At 42.0% G+C, this 18,431-nt stretch overlaps 1 protein-coding gene across 12 annotated transcripts in view; it reads right to left on the reverse strand.

Annotated features, from left to right (window-relative positions):
* Positions 1-18,431, reverse strand: part of SLC4A5 (solute carrier family 4 member 5) — a 58,068-nt gene that overhangs the window by 10,387 nt on the left and 29,250 nt on the right. For 8 of the 12 annotated variants that reach the window (XM_087969839.1, XM_087969837.1, XM_087969836.1 and 5 more), the window contains 9 exons: positions 18,198-18,372; positions 16,666-16,799; positions 14,526-14,797; positions 6,932-6,993; positions 5,260-5,460; positions 5,006-5,119; positions 4,350-4,463; positions 3,819-3,980; positions 3,111-3,289 (listed from right to left, as the gene is read on the reverse strand). In XM_087969839.1, the coding sequence (XP_087825965.1) occupies positions 3,111-3,289; positions 3,819-3,980; positions 4,350-4,463; positions 5,006-5,119; positions 5,260-5,460; positions 6,932-6,993; positions 14,526-14,797; positions 16,666-16,799; positions 18,198-18,372 (1,413 nt within the window). The remainder of the gene's footprint in view (positions 1-3,110; positions 3,290-3,818; positions 3,981-4,349; positions 4,464-5,005; positions 5,120-5,259; positions 5,461-6,931; positions 6,994-14,525; positions 14,798-16,665; positions 16,800-18,197; positions 18,373-18,431) is intronic. The other 4 variants (XM_087969838.1, XM_087969841.1, XM_087969840.1 and 1 more) reach the window with 4 other exon arrangements.

Consider the following 18,431-nt stretch of genomic DNA (forward strand, 5'->3'; position numbering starts at 1 on the left):
ACCACATTTAGCGTTTCCAGTAGCTTATATCATAAATCCAATGCACACATAAAATAAAAATGCCATTAGAAATAAAAAATATATCAACAGAACATTCAGATTCCCTATTTCAACAATTGTTCCCAAATTTCACAGCTTTTTTAATGTTGGGGATGAGGGACACTATTCCAAAGTGAGGGGTCTTTGGTGCTCGCTTGTTTTCTGGCAGACGTTTCATTGCCCAACCTAGGTAACATCATTGGTGCTAGTAAGGGCTGGGGTTTCCTCTCAAGTTTGTGTGCTAGTGGTTTGCCCTGTCAGCATTGATATTTTTACTTTTGGCTTGTTTGGCAGTTCCTTGATTGTTTACTTCTCGATTGTTGATCTGATATTAATATTGGCCATCCACGATGCAAAACACAGGATTCTACAGAAAGGACTCAACTGCAACACAGATCGTGATGCCAATCACCTGGATTTTTTTGCAGCCCTAGAAGGAGCATTCAAAGCTACTGGAATTCCCACAGAGGTGCAAGAAAACATCAGAGAAATGGTCTTTATGCAATGGCTGGAAGACATAGTATTTCCCCAAATACAACCCAAAATATGGAACAGATATATAGATGACACCTTCACCATATTAAAAAAGAACCAATTAGAAAACACCCACAGAACCTCAACAACATTTTCAAAGCAATCCAGTTTACCAGAGAAGAAGAAAACAACAACTCACTACCATTCCTGCACATACTGGTCAGCAGAGACCACAATGACCTAACTAGAAACACAAGTGTTCAGAAAAAAAACATCCACACAACAAAGTGTTCCACTACCAAAGCAACACCCCAACCTCCCAGAAGAGAAACGGTGTAAGAACTTTATTTAGAAGAGCACAAACTCTCTGTAGCAACCCTGATCAGCAGAAAGAAGGAAACAGAGCATATACACGTTAATTCCAACAAAATGGATATGCATGCAACTTTATCAAAAGGTGCCTGACCACTCAACCCAATGTACCACAACCAACACAAGTCCTAAAAATAATAACACTGTCATACATAAAGAATATCTCAGAAACCACTAGCAAACTACTACAACCGCATGGAGTCAGCATGGCACACTAGCTAACTAAAGCCCTTCAAAACATCCTAAGCAACCAAAAGACCCAGCAACCCCAGAAGAAGGGCAAAGCAATCGATGCAATTCACATAGACCTCTGTAAATCCTTGGATTCAGTGGTACACGACAAACTACTCCTAAAACTAAATCTTATGGTATATCTGGACATATGCATAACTGGATAGAAGCATTCCTGTCAAACAGGCAACAAATGGTCAAAATTGGGAGCGCTCTATCAAATTCTGCACCTGTCAACAGTGGTGTCCCCCAAGGCAGCGTTCTAGGACCCACTCTCTTCATACTCTACATAAATGACCTCTGTGATCATATTAAGAGCAACTGCGTTCTTTTCACTGATGATGTAAAGCTATTCAACACCACCGACAATATTGCTACCCTTCAAAAAGACCTTGACTATGTGTCAGAGTGGTCAAAAAAATGGCAACTTCAAATTTCAACAAATAAATGCTCTGTCTTACATATTGGCAAAAAAAAATCAGAAAATAAAATACAGGCTGAATGACTATTGTTGATGACACTAACTTTGTCAAGGACCTTGGAGTACTCATCTCTAATGATCTAAGTGCTAGAGCCCACTGTAACTACATAGCCAAAAAGGCATTAAGAGTTGTTAACCTAATCCTGCATAGCTTTTTCTCCGGTAATATCACACTACTAACTAGGGCATACAAAACATTTGCTAAATCAATACTTGAATACAGCTCATCAGTCTGGAACCTGGATTACGTATCTGATATTAATACAGTTGAGAAAGTCCAGAAATATTTCACAAGAAGAGTTCTTCACTCCTCTACTCGTTGCAGAATACCTTATGCCACCAGACTTGAAATTCTAGACCTAGACAACCTAGAACTACGCTGCCTTTGGTCCGATCTAAGTATAGTACATAAAATTATATATTGCAATGTCCTACCTGTCATGAATACTTCAGCTTCAACCATAACAATACAAGAGCTTTCAATAGATACAAACTCAAGGTAAACCTCACCAAACTTGATTGCAGGAAATACGACTTCAGCAACAGAGTGGTCAATGTCTGGAATACTCTACCTGACTTTATGGTTTCTTCCCCAAACCCCAAAAACTTTAACCTTAGACTGTCTATTATTGACCTCACCCCTTTCCTAAGAGATCTGTAGGGGGAGTGCATAAACGCACCAACAGATCTCTGTCCCTGTCCTATTGTTTCTTTTTTTTTTATTCGTATCCATTTCATGTATTCATAACCATGTTTATACTTATACCTGTTATCTAATAATTGCTTGACAAAATAAATAAATAAAAAATAAATAAATAAAAATAAAACACATTACATACACTGTAATGACTGCAACCACCACCATGTAAGACAAACAAGCAGAAGACTGGCAGAATCCATGAACACCAACTAGCACTCAGAAGACATCATGAAAACCTTTTAATTTCACAACAGATGGATAGACTTAACCATAGTTTCAATTGGGAAACCATGACCATCCTAGATACAGCCAACTCCAACAATGCCAGGGAATTTCTAGAAGCCTGGCACTTTGACAAATTACCCATCAATAGATGCGTGGACATAAATAATATATAGAGAGTATGCAAACAACAAGCCAAAAATCAACAAGCCAAAAAGCCCTATGCACCTCTCCACCAGCTATCAGCACTCAGAAGAGGACAGATCAACACCAAGATTAACATCAGACCAACAGTCAAGAAGTGAACAATATCCCCATCAAGGAACTGCCAATCAAGCCAACAGTAAACAGGCCAACCAAAAAACTTCTAAGTTCACCCCCACCAACACTGACAGGGCAAGGCATAGAAAGGAGAATCCAAGGGGAACATCTGCTCCCAGATTTCCCCAGTCATTATTGCTTAATGGCATTTGATCTCCAAATTGTTGCAGCTCTACAAGCCTGCTCAACTCTTTGCCCATCATCCCATCATTGTTGCATGCTTGACACAGGTGAGAGAAACCTTTTCAGTGGCTTCCAAGAAACCCTTACCTCACTCCTAGGAACTCTGGTTGTTCTCCTGGTGCGCTGGTCTCTGTCTCCATCTTTAAACTATCAATGTGTGCTATGGAAATTACGGTGGCTGCCACATACCAGGGGAGCCCCATGAATGAACACACTGCCAAGAGGACTCCAACCCAGAACAAGTCCAAATGGTAGCCTGCGGCTTTCTAAAATGAAGAGGGAAGGACAGTGTGAAAAAAGGGGGAACTGGGGGCAAAAAAAGCGAGAGCTGTAAAGTGTGCTGAAGTTTTTCTTTCTCCAAAGTAAGAGAAACCCAAAATCACTACACCAAAAGTATGCTTCCAATTTGATTTTTATTGGCCGTTTGGGACATGCAGGGATGTGACTCAAATACACAACCCAACATAATATGCAGGGAAGCAGAAGGAATGATGAAAACTCTTCTGAGAACTCACTAATTAGCTTTGCCAAATTAACACATACAAAATTAAAACTTTGCCTTGGTGTGCACAATATGTTGATAAATACAACATGCCATAGGAAGCTAACCAAGGCTAAAATTAACCCAGTCAGACTCTGTTTCAGCTGATCTTGGTTTAATACATTGTGCCAACTCTATTGCCTCAGGCCTGAATCCTTGCCCAACATGATGGAAATGGGGTTGAACAGCACCCCACCTTTCTTGTGTGCCAATTCACAATAGTGGTGTACAAGAAGACAGAAGAAAACACAGACCTTCAGCTTGTGCTCCTTTCTGTTCACAATGACTGCTGTAATTTGCTGATCCATGAAGATCAGGATAGTGACCAAAAGAGCTGGAAGTGCACTTGCCAAGTAGACCCACCAAGGATTTTTTCCAAAGGGGAACACAAACCACCCTCGATCTAAGCGTGTGGGCTAGAAGTAAAATTCAGAAAGAGCATGTCACCAGAGAGACTCGCACAATAAGCAAGCTTTGTGCTCCTTATATGCTCCCTCTTATGTGCTCGATCCTCTCCTCAGCTAGCTCCTAACACTCCTCTACACGGCTCAGAACACAGACTCTGCCACAGCCAGCAAAGCCATTGTTCTCTTCCCCTACTTTTTGACATGAAAAGCCCTAATGTCTCAAGGAGAATGTTTCCCAAGGCAATCAATGAAAGATGGATCAGTACAAAACAACAAGTTGTTCAGAAATCCATACATCATGCTGCCCAGCCAGTCATTTGCCTCCATGAAGCAGTTCGGGAGCCTTTTTTAGCCAAGGTGTAGCATTCATTTATTTACCTTAAATTCTGTAGGCACTTGCAGTTTTGGAGTGTTCAGCCCACACAAAACATCAAGACCAACAAACATTAGTATGGACATGAAGATAGAGAAGTCACTAATAAGTTTACGGAACTAGAAAGAAGGAGAGAAAACACACGTGTACGAGAAATAGCGATGTTAGAATGTCAGCTGGAGAAGAAAAGAACTTCATGCAATCCTTTTGCTGTCAGAGAGAAACCCAGAACAGTCTCTTGCCAGTCCAGCCCTGGTAGGTATTTGCCACCCCCAGAGTCTCCTCTAACTTGGCTGTGAAGTTAGAAGAGTGAACTTCTTTCTGCTCCCCTTCAGAGGGAAGAAAGGAGGGGACAGCCAAGGGAACAGGGCCCCCTTGGAAATGGCCCCAGAAATGCTGCCACAACCCAGAAAAGGTCCAGCTGTGCTGGCGCAATTTTCAGGGACACAGGCCAGTTTCTCCTCTTGTGCTCAGGCCTGACAGTCTTTGAATCCCCTAGACTCAAACCAGTGCATTCATCCCCCTCCCCCCCCCCAGTTCACTTTCAAGGAGAACCTTGAGGCTGTAGAAGGCTGAAGCTACTAGAGAAAGCAATGCAAGGAACAGGACACCGGAGCAGAGAGAGGAAAGGGTGTGTCAAAACCTAGTTGGGTATCCAAACCTTAATGATACTGGGCACATGCAACTTGGGAGTATCCAGTCCAAAACAGAAATCTATTCCACAGAAGAACAAGATGGAGAAGACAATGGAAAAGTCAGCAATTAAGCCCCTGACCTAAAAGTGGAGGATTGAAAGGAAACAAAAAAAAAAAAGAACAAGTTATAGGGCACTACAGAATATTATTTTATGTCTTCTGGGAGAGGAAGACCTTTTCTGAATAGCTGAAACCCAAGTCATCGTTTGGAGAATCTTACCTTGGTTGGAAAATAGCGACTAAACTTGAACTTTTTCAGAGTCAGAGTCATGGAATAGGTCCCAAAGAAGAGAATGAAAGACATGAGGGCCAAATCAGGGACAAATTTACAAGACGTCCCCACCAGACTTCCTCCATATCTCAGGCATTCCTTTTTGCTCAATTGAGTCCAGTCCAGAACTGTTACATTAATAGGATTATACTTGAAGAATAAGAAAATAAACCATATTATTCAGGCACTGAAGAATAAAACTAACAAGTAAGTTAATACATGCAAGAGAGACAAGCCTGGTAATTTTTTTAAATATTATATATAACAGAATAACAGAGTTGGAAGGGACTTCTGAGATCTTCTAGTCTAACCCCCTGGTTGACCAATGTCTTCTTAAAAACCTGCAGTAATGGAGCCTCCACAACTTCTGAAGGCAAGAGTTTCCACTGGTTAATTGTTCTCACTATTAGGAAGTTTCTCTTTAATTCCAGGTTGCTTCTTTACTTGATTAGTTTCCATCCATTGTTTCTTGTCCTGCCCTGTCTGGTGCTTTGGAGAATAAGTTCCTCTTCTTTGGGGCAGCCACTCAATATATTGGAACGCTGCTATCATGTCATCCCTACTCCTTCTTTTCTCTAGACCAGACATACCCAATTCCTGCATATATGTATCTATATATCTGCCTGTTACATATATCGGTGTATTATATATTATATATATATTTTTAAAAGCCAGAATCACAGTTAATATGATACCATTGTTAGGATGAAGAGAGTGCTTCCCATAGGTTATTTTCCCCTCCAAAAAGGGGTAATGGAGAAGATAGAAGACATCTTTTAAACGTAAACTTTATTTTGCAATTTTAAGCTGTGATTGTTAATGTATCTCTAGGAATTTTTCTAGAATTCTTTTCAAGATTAACAAAATTGATTTTCAACTCTGGAACAAATTGGACTCTTTTAAAGGGATTGATCTGAGTAATCTCAAAATGTTTGGAAGGTCCACCCAGTGAATGAAAATCCCTAATTAGCAGTAAGAGTCAGGATTCAGCCCGGTACTTTGGAATTTATAAACCCCCAGAACACAATCCCATAGCTATATATTCTCAAGTCCTCTTGCATTCAATGGAACTTACTTCCAGCCCTATATGTATTTTCCTACAGTCTCCTTCTTGCCAGAAGACACCTGGCGGTTGGGAATCAAATTTGAAAGGGGAATCGTGATACTCTCTTGATTGCTGGCCTTGATCAGTTGAACAATAGATCTATAGACTTCTGTCGATGGAGATACATCTGGGATGTCTCTCTCGGGGATAGCAAAGGGGGTGTGTTTGGCATGGCAGGGGGTTTCCAAAGTTATCGATTTAAGTATGCTTATCAGGAAGTGGATGAGGAACCATTGTGATTATTGCTATTAAATGGTCAAGATTGATCACTGGAGCAAGGAATCGTTCTCACTGCTTTAAGAGGTTTTAATTGGTGTTGCTTGAAGCCTCTTTGGGCAGGTTAGATAAGATATGGGCCAACCTTTTGAGGCCTAGGAATCATCTAAGCTGCCACTCACCACTGATGAGAGGAGACGTACTATAATCAGTTTTTGCTCTTGCAGTTATAATGCTAAACAAAGATATTCGCAGTATTTTGGATTGGTGGGTGGGAAGAAAAGAGAGGAAAAAACTTACCATAGAAATATTAACATTGTTTGGTACCAATGGAACTGAAGCATTGAACAATGTTGTATTTGCTGCAGAAAAGGAGTTTGTAATTATTAAGAAATATATTGAGAAAAATATGACTCCATAATACGCAATCATATTTTTGGTTTGAACTTTTTGAAAAATTCTCTTTTAGTGTTAAAGCAGAACCAGAATCCATTTTTGGCTAAACATATTAAAGGGGTCTCATCGGCTTCATTTTGGTCACCATCTCACCATCCAGAAAACCACTGGTGCCAAGTATTTACAGAACTCTCTGAGTTTGTAATTCAATGAAAAGTTGTAAGAATTACATGCCCACAGCTTGTAAATAAACAGCTGTTTACATGAACAGTTCAATAAGCTACAATGTTGTTCTGGTTCTAATTCCTGCAGAAAAATCTCCCTAATCACTTAAGATGTGCTCTTTCAACTGGGAGCTCAGAAAGCCAGGAGGAGAAAGCCTCGCTGATGCACAGACGGGGCTTTGGGGAGCATACTGGTCCAAACAGATACCTTTCCTTATTGCTGGAGCCTGAGCATACCTAAGATGTTAACCGCTCCAAACTTGATTGCAGAAAGTACAACTTCAGCCACAGAGTGCTCAGTGCTTGGAATGCAGTACCTGACTCTGTTGTTACATCCTCTAATCCCCCCCCCCAATTCCTTTAACCTCAAACTATCCACTATTGACCTCAACCCATTCATAAGAGGTCTGTAAGGGACGTGCATAGGCGCACCAACGTGCCCACCGTCCCTGTCCTAATGTGTCCCTATTTCCTGTATTCTTACTCATGTTTATACTTATACCTATTACCTTGTAAGCGACTGACAAATAAAATAAATAAAATAAAACAAAATAAAAATAAATAAAATGTTGATGTCTCTCAGGAGCAGATTCCAAATTAATCCAAGGACAGAATTCATAGCTGGGGTGGATCCTACCTTCCTATTACTTCCTTCTCCAGATATTTTTGGGGACAATCAAACTCACTGTGCAGTAATACAGAGACACTTCAATCTACACCCACGTGACCTAATCCCAGGTGAGCTAGATAGGGGGGTCACAGAGTTCTGAGGACCCCTTTGGGCCTCCTCATTGGGTGCTGTCGTGCTTGTTATTTTTATCGTGGCCTGTTTCCCTTTCCATTGCCTGAAGACAACTCCAAAGGCCCGGGCCTTACCCAGGGTTGCTTTACCGGGAAGGCAGAAAGTGCCAGGACCAATAGTTCATTCGTGTGGTGAAATACCCGCTGACCCCCTCACTAATATGGTTGGGGGCAATTCTTCTCTCTGCCCTCAGCTGACAGAAATGTACATGTCTCTTGGGTTTGGGGGTCACCGATCATAACTCTCCCCACTAAGGTAAAACAACAACAACAACAACAACAACCCTGGGTACATTTTCTAATCCTTCACCTGCCATCTCTATTCTTTTCTAGAAAAAGAGCAAGCAGGACACATTTCGTGTGACATGCAAATAGACACTCCATGTTAAGCCATAGTAAGAATAGCTAAAAGGAAAAGCGCAATAGTATCTGTTGTTTTTTAAACACCCTTCTGGAGGGGGTTGCCCTACCCTAGAGAGAGAGGCCTGGTTAGGGTTAGGGACCCCTCAGGGGCTCTCCTGGACTTGTGACTTGAAGAGCCGGTGGCAGTCATGGCTAGGAGGTCTTGGGGTGCACCAGTTGTACCCTTACCAGTGAGGCTCTGCACACAGCCACTCGTGCCTTAGTCATCCCACAGATGAATTAGTGCAACATGCTCTACAAGGGCTACTCTTGAACAGTATTCGGAAGCTACAGCCTGGTGTCTCATACAGTGGCATGCCTACTCCTGGCACAAATACCTCTGCTCAAGCTCCATACTAGTTTGCTCCTGGGTTCCATTCATGGTGTTGATTATTACCTTTAAAGTCCTATAGGGCATAGGTCCAGGGTCTCTGAGGAGCCATCTCACTCAAATGGGATTAGCTCATCCCACTAAGGCCTGCTACAGATCCCATCTGCTGAGGAATTCTTCACTGTGGTCCCAACCTTGTGGAACCCTCTTCCACCAAGGGTGAGAACTACTCCCATCCTTTTGGCCTTCCAGAAGGGTAATAAAATTGGTTTTGCTGGTGTGAGTTTCATGAGGAACCTCTGAATTTATCCAGGTCGTCTGTCTGGACCCTGATCTAAGAGATGCAAAAGCATCCGGAAGCTTCCCTTTTTCTTTGGAAGGCTGTGAATATGTCCTGGGCTTATGGAATGGCCATGCTGGTAAGAGTAGGAAGGCGGCAGGGCATGTTGTGTGTTCCTGGCTAGCAAAGGCCTGGCATCTGATGGGACCTTGAAAAAGAGCCTCCCTTTGAAATGTCATTTCCCCAGAGGTCAGGCTGGCCCCATTTTGTTGCTTTTCACAAGGCCTCAAAGACATAGGTGTGTCAGCAGGCTTGGGGGATAAATTTGTTTAATAAATGAAGCAGAGTAAATTAAAGGAAAAGCAGTGTTTGGAAAGAATCATTCATCAGACTAAACTGGTTCTGACTTATCTGCAAAAATTGTATTGAATTTCTCTTTTGATGCCAATAAGCCAGGCTGTTGCAATTGATTTAATCATTTTTTCTGGAGGCAAACAATGTTCACACAATTAATGAAGGAGAAGCAGTTGTTGGGTCAGATTTCTTGCTGCAGAGAAAATACTGAATTTCAGAGGAAAAATAGAAAGAATTGGACAAAAGTGGGATAATTCTTGCTATTCATTCCAGACTTTTTTTTTATGTTGCTTCTCCCTATAACCAGAAGCTTTTCCAAAAACAGACATATTAGGGTGGCTTTTAATAATTTCAAGTGTAAAATAACTAGATCTTGTACTGGATGAATAATGCTTTTTTAAAAGGCTGATTTAATACTTTATGTAGATTGTGTATGCTAAAGTAGAAATAACAATAATTAAAAAAAGTAAGAGTATCAAATATTTAATAATCTTAATATTTATAAAATGATACTCACTTGAGAATGAAAGCAGCCAAATAGAAGGGTGCAGCAGAGACAAATATGGTATAAATAAGTTACAGTAATCCAAAGCGTTGATTTGCAAAAAATAAGAGTAATAAAAAAATTAAGAGGTCTTAAAAGAATATTATGGACACTCCCCGTGGCATCTATAAGGGAGGTCATGAAAATGGGGGCCGTAGCATAATAAAAGCCGCCCCCTTTTGTGGGTCAATACAAATAGGAGCAGAGCTTCAAACCGATACTGAGACCACACCAAGACTTTTCATTCCCCAGTCTGGATGCCACTGATGGAAAGGGGAGCAAATTCAATGGGATTCAGTTTTAAACAGTTGAAATAGAGGATAGCAAACATTACTGCTATTTTCATCGAGATAGAAGCTAAATACCACCCATATTTGAGCATTTCAGAGATTGGTTCTGGATTCTTCACAGCCATTGAGCATATATATCTTCTAGACCCCAGGGATCCCTAATGAAACATCACCTGCTGTTTGGCATGCAGTGTGGCAGTATGTCACTCTACTTGGGTCTACAAGGCTCCTCTGAAAGACACTTCCATGACTACATGTGCCAAGCTGCACCCAAAGATTAGACAGACAGACAGACAATGATAGATAGGTAGGAAGGTAGGTAGGTAAATAAATGATAGATGGATATAGATGAGAGAGAAAGAGAGAGAGAGAGGTTATCAGAACATGTTTTGCACAAACCAACTAACATGAATATGTAAGAGACCATCTGTTTGATTTGGGCAACCACCTTGGATAACAGGGGATAAAAGGAGGGGTGTGTGTGTTGGGTGTCTGTTTAGACTCCTGGCATGCCCATTTGGTTTTGCTAGGAGGATAGGGGGTTGTTAGTCACATTTTATATTTGGCTCTCTTTTAACTGACTTTTTAAAAATACACTTTGTTATACTGGACAGTGTTGTTTTATTCTGTTAATTGTATTCCGTTATAACAGCTTTTACTAATACGTTGACTAACAACTTTCCCAATGGATACAAATCATTTTAGAAATAACACATTCTCTGTTTGTAACTTTGCTTGTTTATTTCATACATTTGCACTCCCTTCATAATTATGGTATGGAGATCAAGATTCCCTTTCTGTTTCACTTGCTGACTCACAAGAAGAAGAGGACAAGAAAGGACCTTAGTAGGCCAAAGAAGGGTAGAGGTTACTTTCACATACTACACTGAAACGGAAAATCTTCTTGGCAGCATGAGGTAAAAAGGCTCCATTAAAAGGCCGAAAGTTGAGACGCGGACTCCAACTTGCAGACCTTTTGTTGCATTCACATAACTTGGAGCCTCCCCTCTCCCATGGGGGGGGGGGGACACCCATGGCTCAATCCATTCATTTTTTTACATTAGTTTTATGAACCAAGTTGAAAGAAGAATAAAACTAACTGATTTTATTTTCCCCGCTTCTGTAAGCCATGTGTACACCTTATCCTCCTGATTTCTATGGAAACATGTGGAAGCTAAAAATTTTAATTAAAATTTAGTTCCATTGAGGACTACATGTTGGTCAGCCAGTTGGTGGTGATGCTGCCTAACCCACATTTCTCTCTCTTATCAAGTAGTAGGTTGTGGTCTACTTTATAAAATGCCTTACTGAAGACCAAGTAAATCATATCCACAGCACTCCTCTGGTCCATTAATTTTGTCACTTGGTCAGGCTGATAGGTCTGTAGTTTCCTGGATCTATCCCCCCCCCTTTTATTTATGAAGATGGGAACTACACCAACCCTTTCCCAGTCCTCTGTTAGTCCCCCAGTACTCCAGGGTCTTTGAAAGATAGAGTCCAGTGGTTCTGAGATCATGTCGGCCAGTTCCTTCAGAACCTTGGGGTGTAATCCATCTGGTCCTGGTGATTTGAACTCATCTAGGGTGGACAGGTGCTCACTTACCATTTTCTTGCTCATTTTAACTTGTATTCCTAATCTGTTTTTACTGTACTGTACTGTATTTGATAGGTTGAACTGTTTCTTTTCCTTTTGTGTGAAGACGGATGCAAAAAACAAGTTAAACAGTCCCGCTTTTTCTTTATCACCTTCTTGCCACTTTCTCCCACTCATGGACCAATCTGTTTCCTTGACTGTTTTCTTGATTTTTACATGTTGAAAGAGGCTCTCTCTTTTTTTTGTTATTTTTGACTTTTGTTGAGAGCCTTAGTTCATTTGAGCCTTAGCTTTCCTCACTTTATCTTCGCAGGCTCAGGCTATTTGCTGATATTCTCTGCCTTAGTTATGTGCCCCTCTTTCCACTTTTTATACTTGTCCTTTTTGTCTTTCAATTTAGCAGAGAGTTCTTTATGCAGCCACGCTGTTTCTTTTGAGACCTGTTGTTTTTCTTCTTCGTTGCTATTATGCTAGACTGGGCTTTTATATCACTTTTCAAAGTTTCCCAAGCTTCTTGGGTTGTTTTCGCCTCGAGGATTCTCATCCGTGGAATCCTTCCCAAGCTCTAAGTTTATTGAAATTAGCTCTTTTAAAGTCCAAAACTCTAGTTTGACTTTGTTCTATTGCTTGAGCATGCATAATGTTGAATTCCAATATTGCATGATCACTCCCCCCCCCCCCCAAGGTTTCTGTAGCTTCAACACCTTCCATCATTTCATCTCTGTTAGTGAGGATTAAGTCCAATAGGGCGGATCCCCTAGTTGCTTTCTCTACTTTTTGGGAGACAAAGTTGTCTGCTTAGTTTATCAGGAACCTCTTTGATCTTCCACTTGGTGTAGAGTTTGTCAGGGTAGTTAAAGTCCCCCATTACTATTGCGATGTGCTTCCTACATACCTTGGTTAACTGACTAGCAAAAAGTTCATCTGTTTCCTCTGTTTGGTTGGGTGGCCTATAGTATACTGTACATCTATGGCCATGTCATTTTCCCCACTATTATGCATTGACCCAAATGCATTCAAGACAGTTTTCATCATTGTTGCGTTCTATTTCTATAGAGATGTATTTATTTCTTATATAGAGGGAAACTCCGCCTCCTCTTTTGTTTGGTCTAAATTAAATTCAAATAATTTAAATCCCTGTAGCTGTAGCTTCAATTTGTGGGTTTCATCCCACCAAGTTTCCGTAATGGCAACAATATCATATCTAAACCACTGAGGCAATTTCATAAGTATCTGACAATGCAAAGGACTTAATTGTAACTTTGGAATATAAATCTGACACCAATCTCTATTATGATGATGCTTTAAATACAAACCTTCCACTACATTTGAAAGAAGAATTCCAAATAAATCTACACTTTTCAAGAGAACAAACAAGATCGAGAATCCCTTGAGAAAGATTATAATTACTTGATAGAGAAGAAAAAGATTTAGGCAAGTTGGAGGGAGTGACTTAAACTTAAGGAGCTAATTAGAGTTGGGATGGTTTTATAATGGTCTGATATATGTAATAGAAAGAGGTAGCAATAGAAATAACACTCAGCCTCATATACTGCCCAATCTCTGGGTGGTTTAAAATGTCAGCCTCTTGCCCCCCACAATGTGGATCCTCATTTTAACAGAAAGATGGAAGGCTGAGTCAACCTTGAGCCCCGTCAGGATCCAACTCCAGGCTGCAGGCAGAGTTTGATTGTAATAATGCATTCTAACCACCGGGGCTCTAATGTATAGTTTGGAGTCCCTAAAGTAGGTTTGAAAATGGCTTTCTTTTTTCTTTCTTTTATACAGTATATAATGCTCATTGCGTTAAGCTTGTAAAAATTATTGAGTGAATTTGAATGTATATATGTTAAAAGGAAGTTTGAAAAGATGCATTAGAAGTCATCAACTTTAGAAATGTTTTTTAAAGAAAAGTTTACAATTTTAAAATTAGTAGAGAATTCTTCTTGTTAGAGAAAATGTTTTTCAACTCTGGCATTCCTTTGACTTGGAAACTTCTGTGTATATATAGCTGTATTTTTAAAATTCAATATAAGACAGTAGAGGGCTTTTTACTATTTTGGGCATGGGTGATTTAAATAAAGAAAATAACAGTGTGTCTTCTGCAATCTGGTTCCTCTTCAGATGCTGGCCTGCCCTGTGCTTAAGAGGCTCTGTGAGTGTCCCACACAGGCTCCGATGCTTGCAGCTGGGAATGCAGCAGCCTCACAGTCACAGACTAATGATGGGTGTGAATTGCCTACAGTGAACTTTGCTGCAAGAAACACCCCACAACACTGAAACGTATCGTGTTAGAACGGCCTTCAGGTTTCTCAGTAAAATGGTCCTGACATAGTAAATTTTCATTCCCTCTTGTGATTTAAGTTTACTTTTGCTGGACAGGAAGGACAGCACTGTAGAGACATGTCATGAAAGCAAGTTCAGCATACATTTATGATACAACCTTGACAACAGAGGGAACTCTTGTCCATATACTGACAAATATTGGATTCAAGTTTTGCTGACTAAGCTACTTCCAGTTTCAGACAGAATAAATGATATTAACTTGCATTTGCAAAGAACTTTCAGAAATTTCTGGAAGACATTTTTAAAAAGTGGATAATATCAAGCACAGAATACTGCTCCGTTATAAAGGGTAATGCCACGGCTTTGCATTGGGACGCAGGATTTGCACTTACCTGCATCTGGAGCTATGCATTCGCATTTATACATGGTCACGTAGTCTGGATTGTAGTCGATATTGATAGGGTAGACCTTAAAGGCTCCAATCATCTTTTTCATGGCATCATAGATGAAGATGAAGCTAATCAGAGTGGAGAAGCCTTCTTCAGTGAAGCGAGTGATGTACTTAATTATGAAGCTGGCATCTGTAGCCACCAGAAAAAGGCACTGGGCCGCTGAGTGTAAGCCGATCCAGAGGCGAAACTCTAGGTAATCAATACTGTTGCCTCTGAGGGGGAGAACAGAAACACTCGGTTGACCCCAACAGCAGAGCCCCAGCGGCGGCAGCAGCAGCAAGGTATGATATTCCGAAATGAGTGGGAAAAGTGGCCAAAGATGGCGGAGAGTAGGGCTTGGCCAAAGGAAGCATCTCCTCTGGATGTGACCTAATTGGAAGTACCTGATCAATGTTGGGCGAGTTTCTTACAGGTTGGGCAACATCTGCAACAGGTTCTGTTTCTTTAGCAAATTGAGTCTTAGTGATGGCAGGACTTGTTTGGGATATTTAGGGGTGTTAACAGCTATGCCCAAAGCCTAAATGTTTTGCTGCCTACATTTGAACATTGTGGATTTGCAATTGGAAAGTGAGCTCACAAGAGCTGATGATGAGGTGTTGAAAATCCACATGTGGTTGGCATGTAGCATGTGGCCCGGTTCTGCTATAATTCATTGCCTTCATACACCAGTTGGATGAGATAAGCCTCACAACTGAAAAGAAACCAATTCCATAAGTTTGGAGTCACTTTGTTTGAGATGGGCTGCCACCTAAATGTGCTAAACAAACAAAGAAACCCAACCCACCAATTGCTAGTTAATAAAAAGTACTACAAGATTTAGAATGAGTTGTGCCCTGTTTGAAACTGCAATCCAGACTCTAAGAGGCAAGCTGCCCTATCTCATTATCAGGAAACGCCTTCTTAATTCTAGGCAGGATCCCTAATAACCACCCACCCACTGTTTCTGGCCCTGCCTTGAGGTGCTTGACTTCAAGCTCCTCTTCTCTGTGGCAGCCTCTCAACTACCGTGACAGCTGTCATGTCAACCCTAATTCTTCTCTTCGTAAGACAGGGCATACTCGTTCTCTTATCCATTCATCACAACCGTTTAGCCTCCAGATCGCTTCTCTCACGGTTCTCTGCAGTTTTTCTAAACATCCTTTTTGTATCCTGGTGACCAGAACTGGGTGCAGCATTCCAAGTGGAGACTCACCAGTGTGGTATAAAATGCTACGCTCACTTCTCATGCTCACCTTGAGGCTGAACTTCTGCTTGTGCAGCCTAGAACGGCACACGGGCTTTTGGGGCAGCTGCAGCACAACTGCTGGCTGGCCCTTCAGTGACTGTCCACTACGGCTCTGGATCTCCCCCATAGTTGCTGCTCTTGAACCAGATGCTGCCTTGTCTACACTGGTGCCGCAGGCTCTGTTTTTAGCCAACTCACGCTAGCTTCTAGTGCAGGGAGTCCTCAATTTACAACCACAATTGGGCCCAAAATCTATGTTGCTAAGTGAATTTTGCCCCATTTCATGGCTTTTCTTCCTCTAGTTCTTAAGAGCATCTGGCTACCCAGATCATCCCAGTTGTAAAGTTAGTGACACGGTTGCTAAGTGAATCCAGTTGCCTCCCCGTTGACTTTGCTTCTCAGGTGATCGCAAAAGTGGCTACCGGGACCCCGGGAACCCTGCAACCGCCATAAACATGAACCAATTTCCAAGTGCCCGAATTCTGATCCCATGGCCCTGGGGATGCTGCAAGAGCCGTGTGTGTGTGAAAAATGGCCATAAGTCACTTGGGCTTCAGTGCCATTGTCACTTTCAAAGGTCACTAAATAAACTGCTGTAGGTTGAGGACTACCTATCACTGCCTTGTTCCTTCCTGGTTTCTTGGGCTGATTCCATTCCATTTTTTTGAGCTAATGCTGCCCAGGAGGCAAAGAGAGCCATGCGGAATTGGGCCCGGTACTTGTGTGATGCCCAAAGGCTAAAGACCTTCAGAGAAGGCCCACGCTCCTGTTGGAAAGGGGGACCGCCAACTCCCCCCCCCGCCCCATAGCAGCCAGGCAGGGGCTTCCGGCGCAGTTCGAGAGGCCTCCACTTACTTGCTGAAGTCATAGAGCAGCTTTTCAAAGATGAGGATGGGCCCCGTGCTGCTCAGGATGATGAGGGGCTGCCCTGCCAGCAAGCAGAAAGCGGAGCCTGCAATTGCCGTTCCCAGGAAGCTCTCCATCACACCCTGGGGGCACAAACAGGCAGGGGCCCTGTCTGAATACAAGGAAGAGGATTCTGGGGACCCTCCCGCCACGTTTCTGTCTCTACGGACAGGGAAGCCCTCAGCACTGCCTTGGGCTCCAAGGGTTCTTTTAGCCCAGGCCTTTAGCCTGGAGAAGCCCACATGCCACGTGAGGAATGGTAAACAGGCACAGATGTGGCCCCCCAGGTTCTTCCCGCCCGTTCTTCTTCTCCCTGCTCTGAATAGTCAAGATCTTGTTGATGACCCAAGCTCTGTAAAGGACCTTGGAATACTCACCTCTAATGATCTAAGTGCTAGAGCCCACTGCAACTACATAGCCAAAAAGGCATTAAGAGTTGTTAACCTAATCCTACGTAGCTTTTTCTCTGGTAATATCACACTACTAACCAGAGCATACAAAACATTTGCTAGACCAATACTCGAATACAGTTCATCAGTCTGGAACCCACATTACATATCTGATATTAGCACAATTGAGAAAGTCCAGAAATATTTCACAAGAAGAGTTCTCCACTCCTCTACTCGTTGTAGAATACCTTATGCCACCAGACTTGAAATTCTAGAACTAGAAAACCTTGAATTACGCCGTCTTCGGTCTGATTTAAGCATGGTATATAAAATCATACATTGCAATGTCCTACCTGTCAATGAATACTTCAGCTTCAACCATAACAACACAAGAGCACACAATAGATACAAACTCAATGTTAACCGCACCAAACTTGATTGCAGGAAATATGACTTCAGCAATAGAGTGGTCAATGTCTGGAATACTCTACCCGACTCTGTAGTTTCTTCCCCAAACCCCAAAAACTTTAACCTTAGACTGTCTACTATTGACCTCACCCCTTTCCTAAGAGGTCTGTAGGGGGCGTGCATAAGCGCACCAACGTGCCTACCGTCCCTGTCCTATTGTTTCTCTTATTCTTCTTTTATTTTTCTTATATGTACCCATTTCATGTATTCACAACTATGTATACACTTATACTTATTATCTTGTAAACAATTGGCAAATAAATAAATAAATAAATAAATAAATAAATAAATAAATAAATAAATAAATAAATAAATAAATAAAATCTTGCCAGGGAATCCATTGGCCCGTAATCTCCCAGGAACCTTTACTTCCAGCCGCACCGAAGGGCAAGGATGGGAACAGCATACTAGCGGTGCTCTTCCTATTCACACCTCAGCACACTCCTCAAAGCAGGCCTGGCGGGGGGAGGGGGGGGGTGCAGAAGTGCCAAAGCCTCCTTCTTCCTGGTTGCTCAGGCCTTGGGACGTCAAGAGCCAAGATAAGACGGATTCTCCAGTGCCACTGTAGAGGACTGGGGGAGGGCTGGGCCCGGGGGGCTGCTTGGGAAGCTGGCCTGAACTTGCCTGGTAGTTGTCAGTAGCATCCCCCAACAAGCCCCCAAATGTGATGGCATTGGCAATGCAGCCCAGGTAGATGAAGAGCACAGCAGAGATGGACTGGATATGGAAGCCGTCATAGAAGTCACTGAAGAACCAGGGCAGTTTCCTCTTGAGATCCAAATAGAGGCCCCCGCAGAACCTGGAAAGGAAGCAGGGCCGGCTGTGCTCCCCATGCACTGAAGGGCTCCCCACTCCATG

Source organism: Notechis scutatus, chromosome 7, assembly GCF_049901735.1.
Source record: "Notechis scutatus isolate UNSWTSFEM ecotype Mainland chromosome 7, rNotScu1.2, whole genome shotgun sequence".
In the NCBI taxonomy this organism is placed as follows: Eukaryota; Metazoa; Chordata; class Lepidosauria; order Squamata; family Elapidae; genus Notechis; species Notechis scutatus.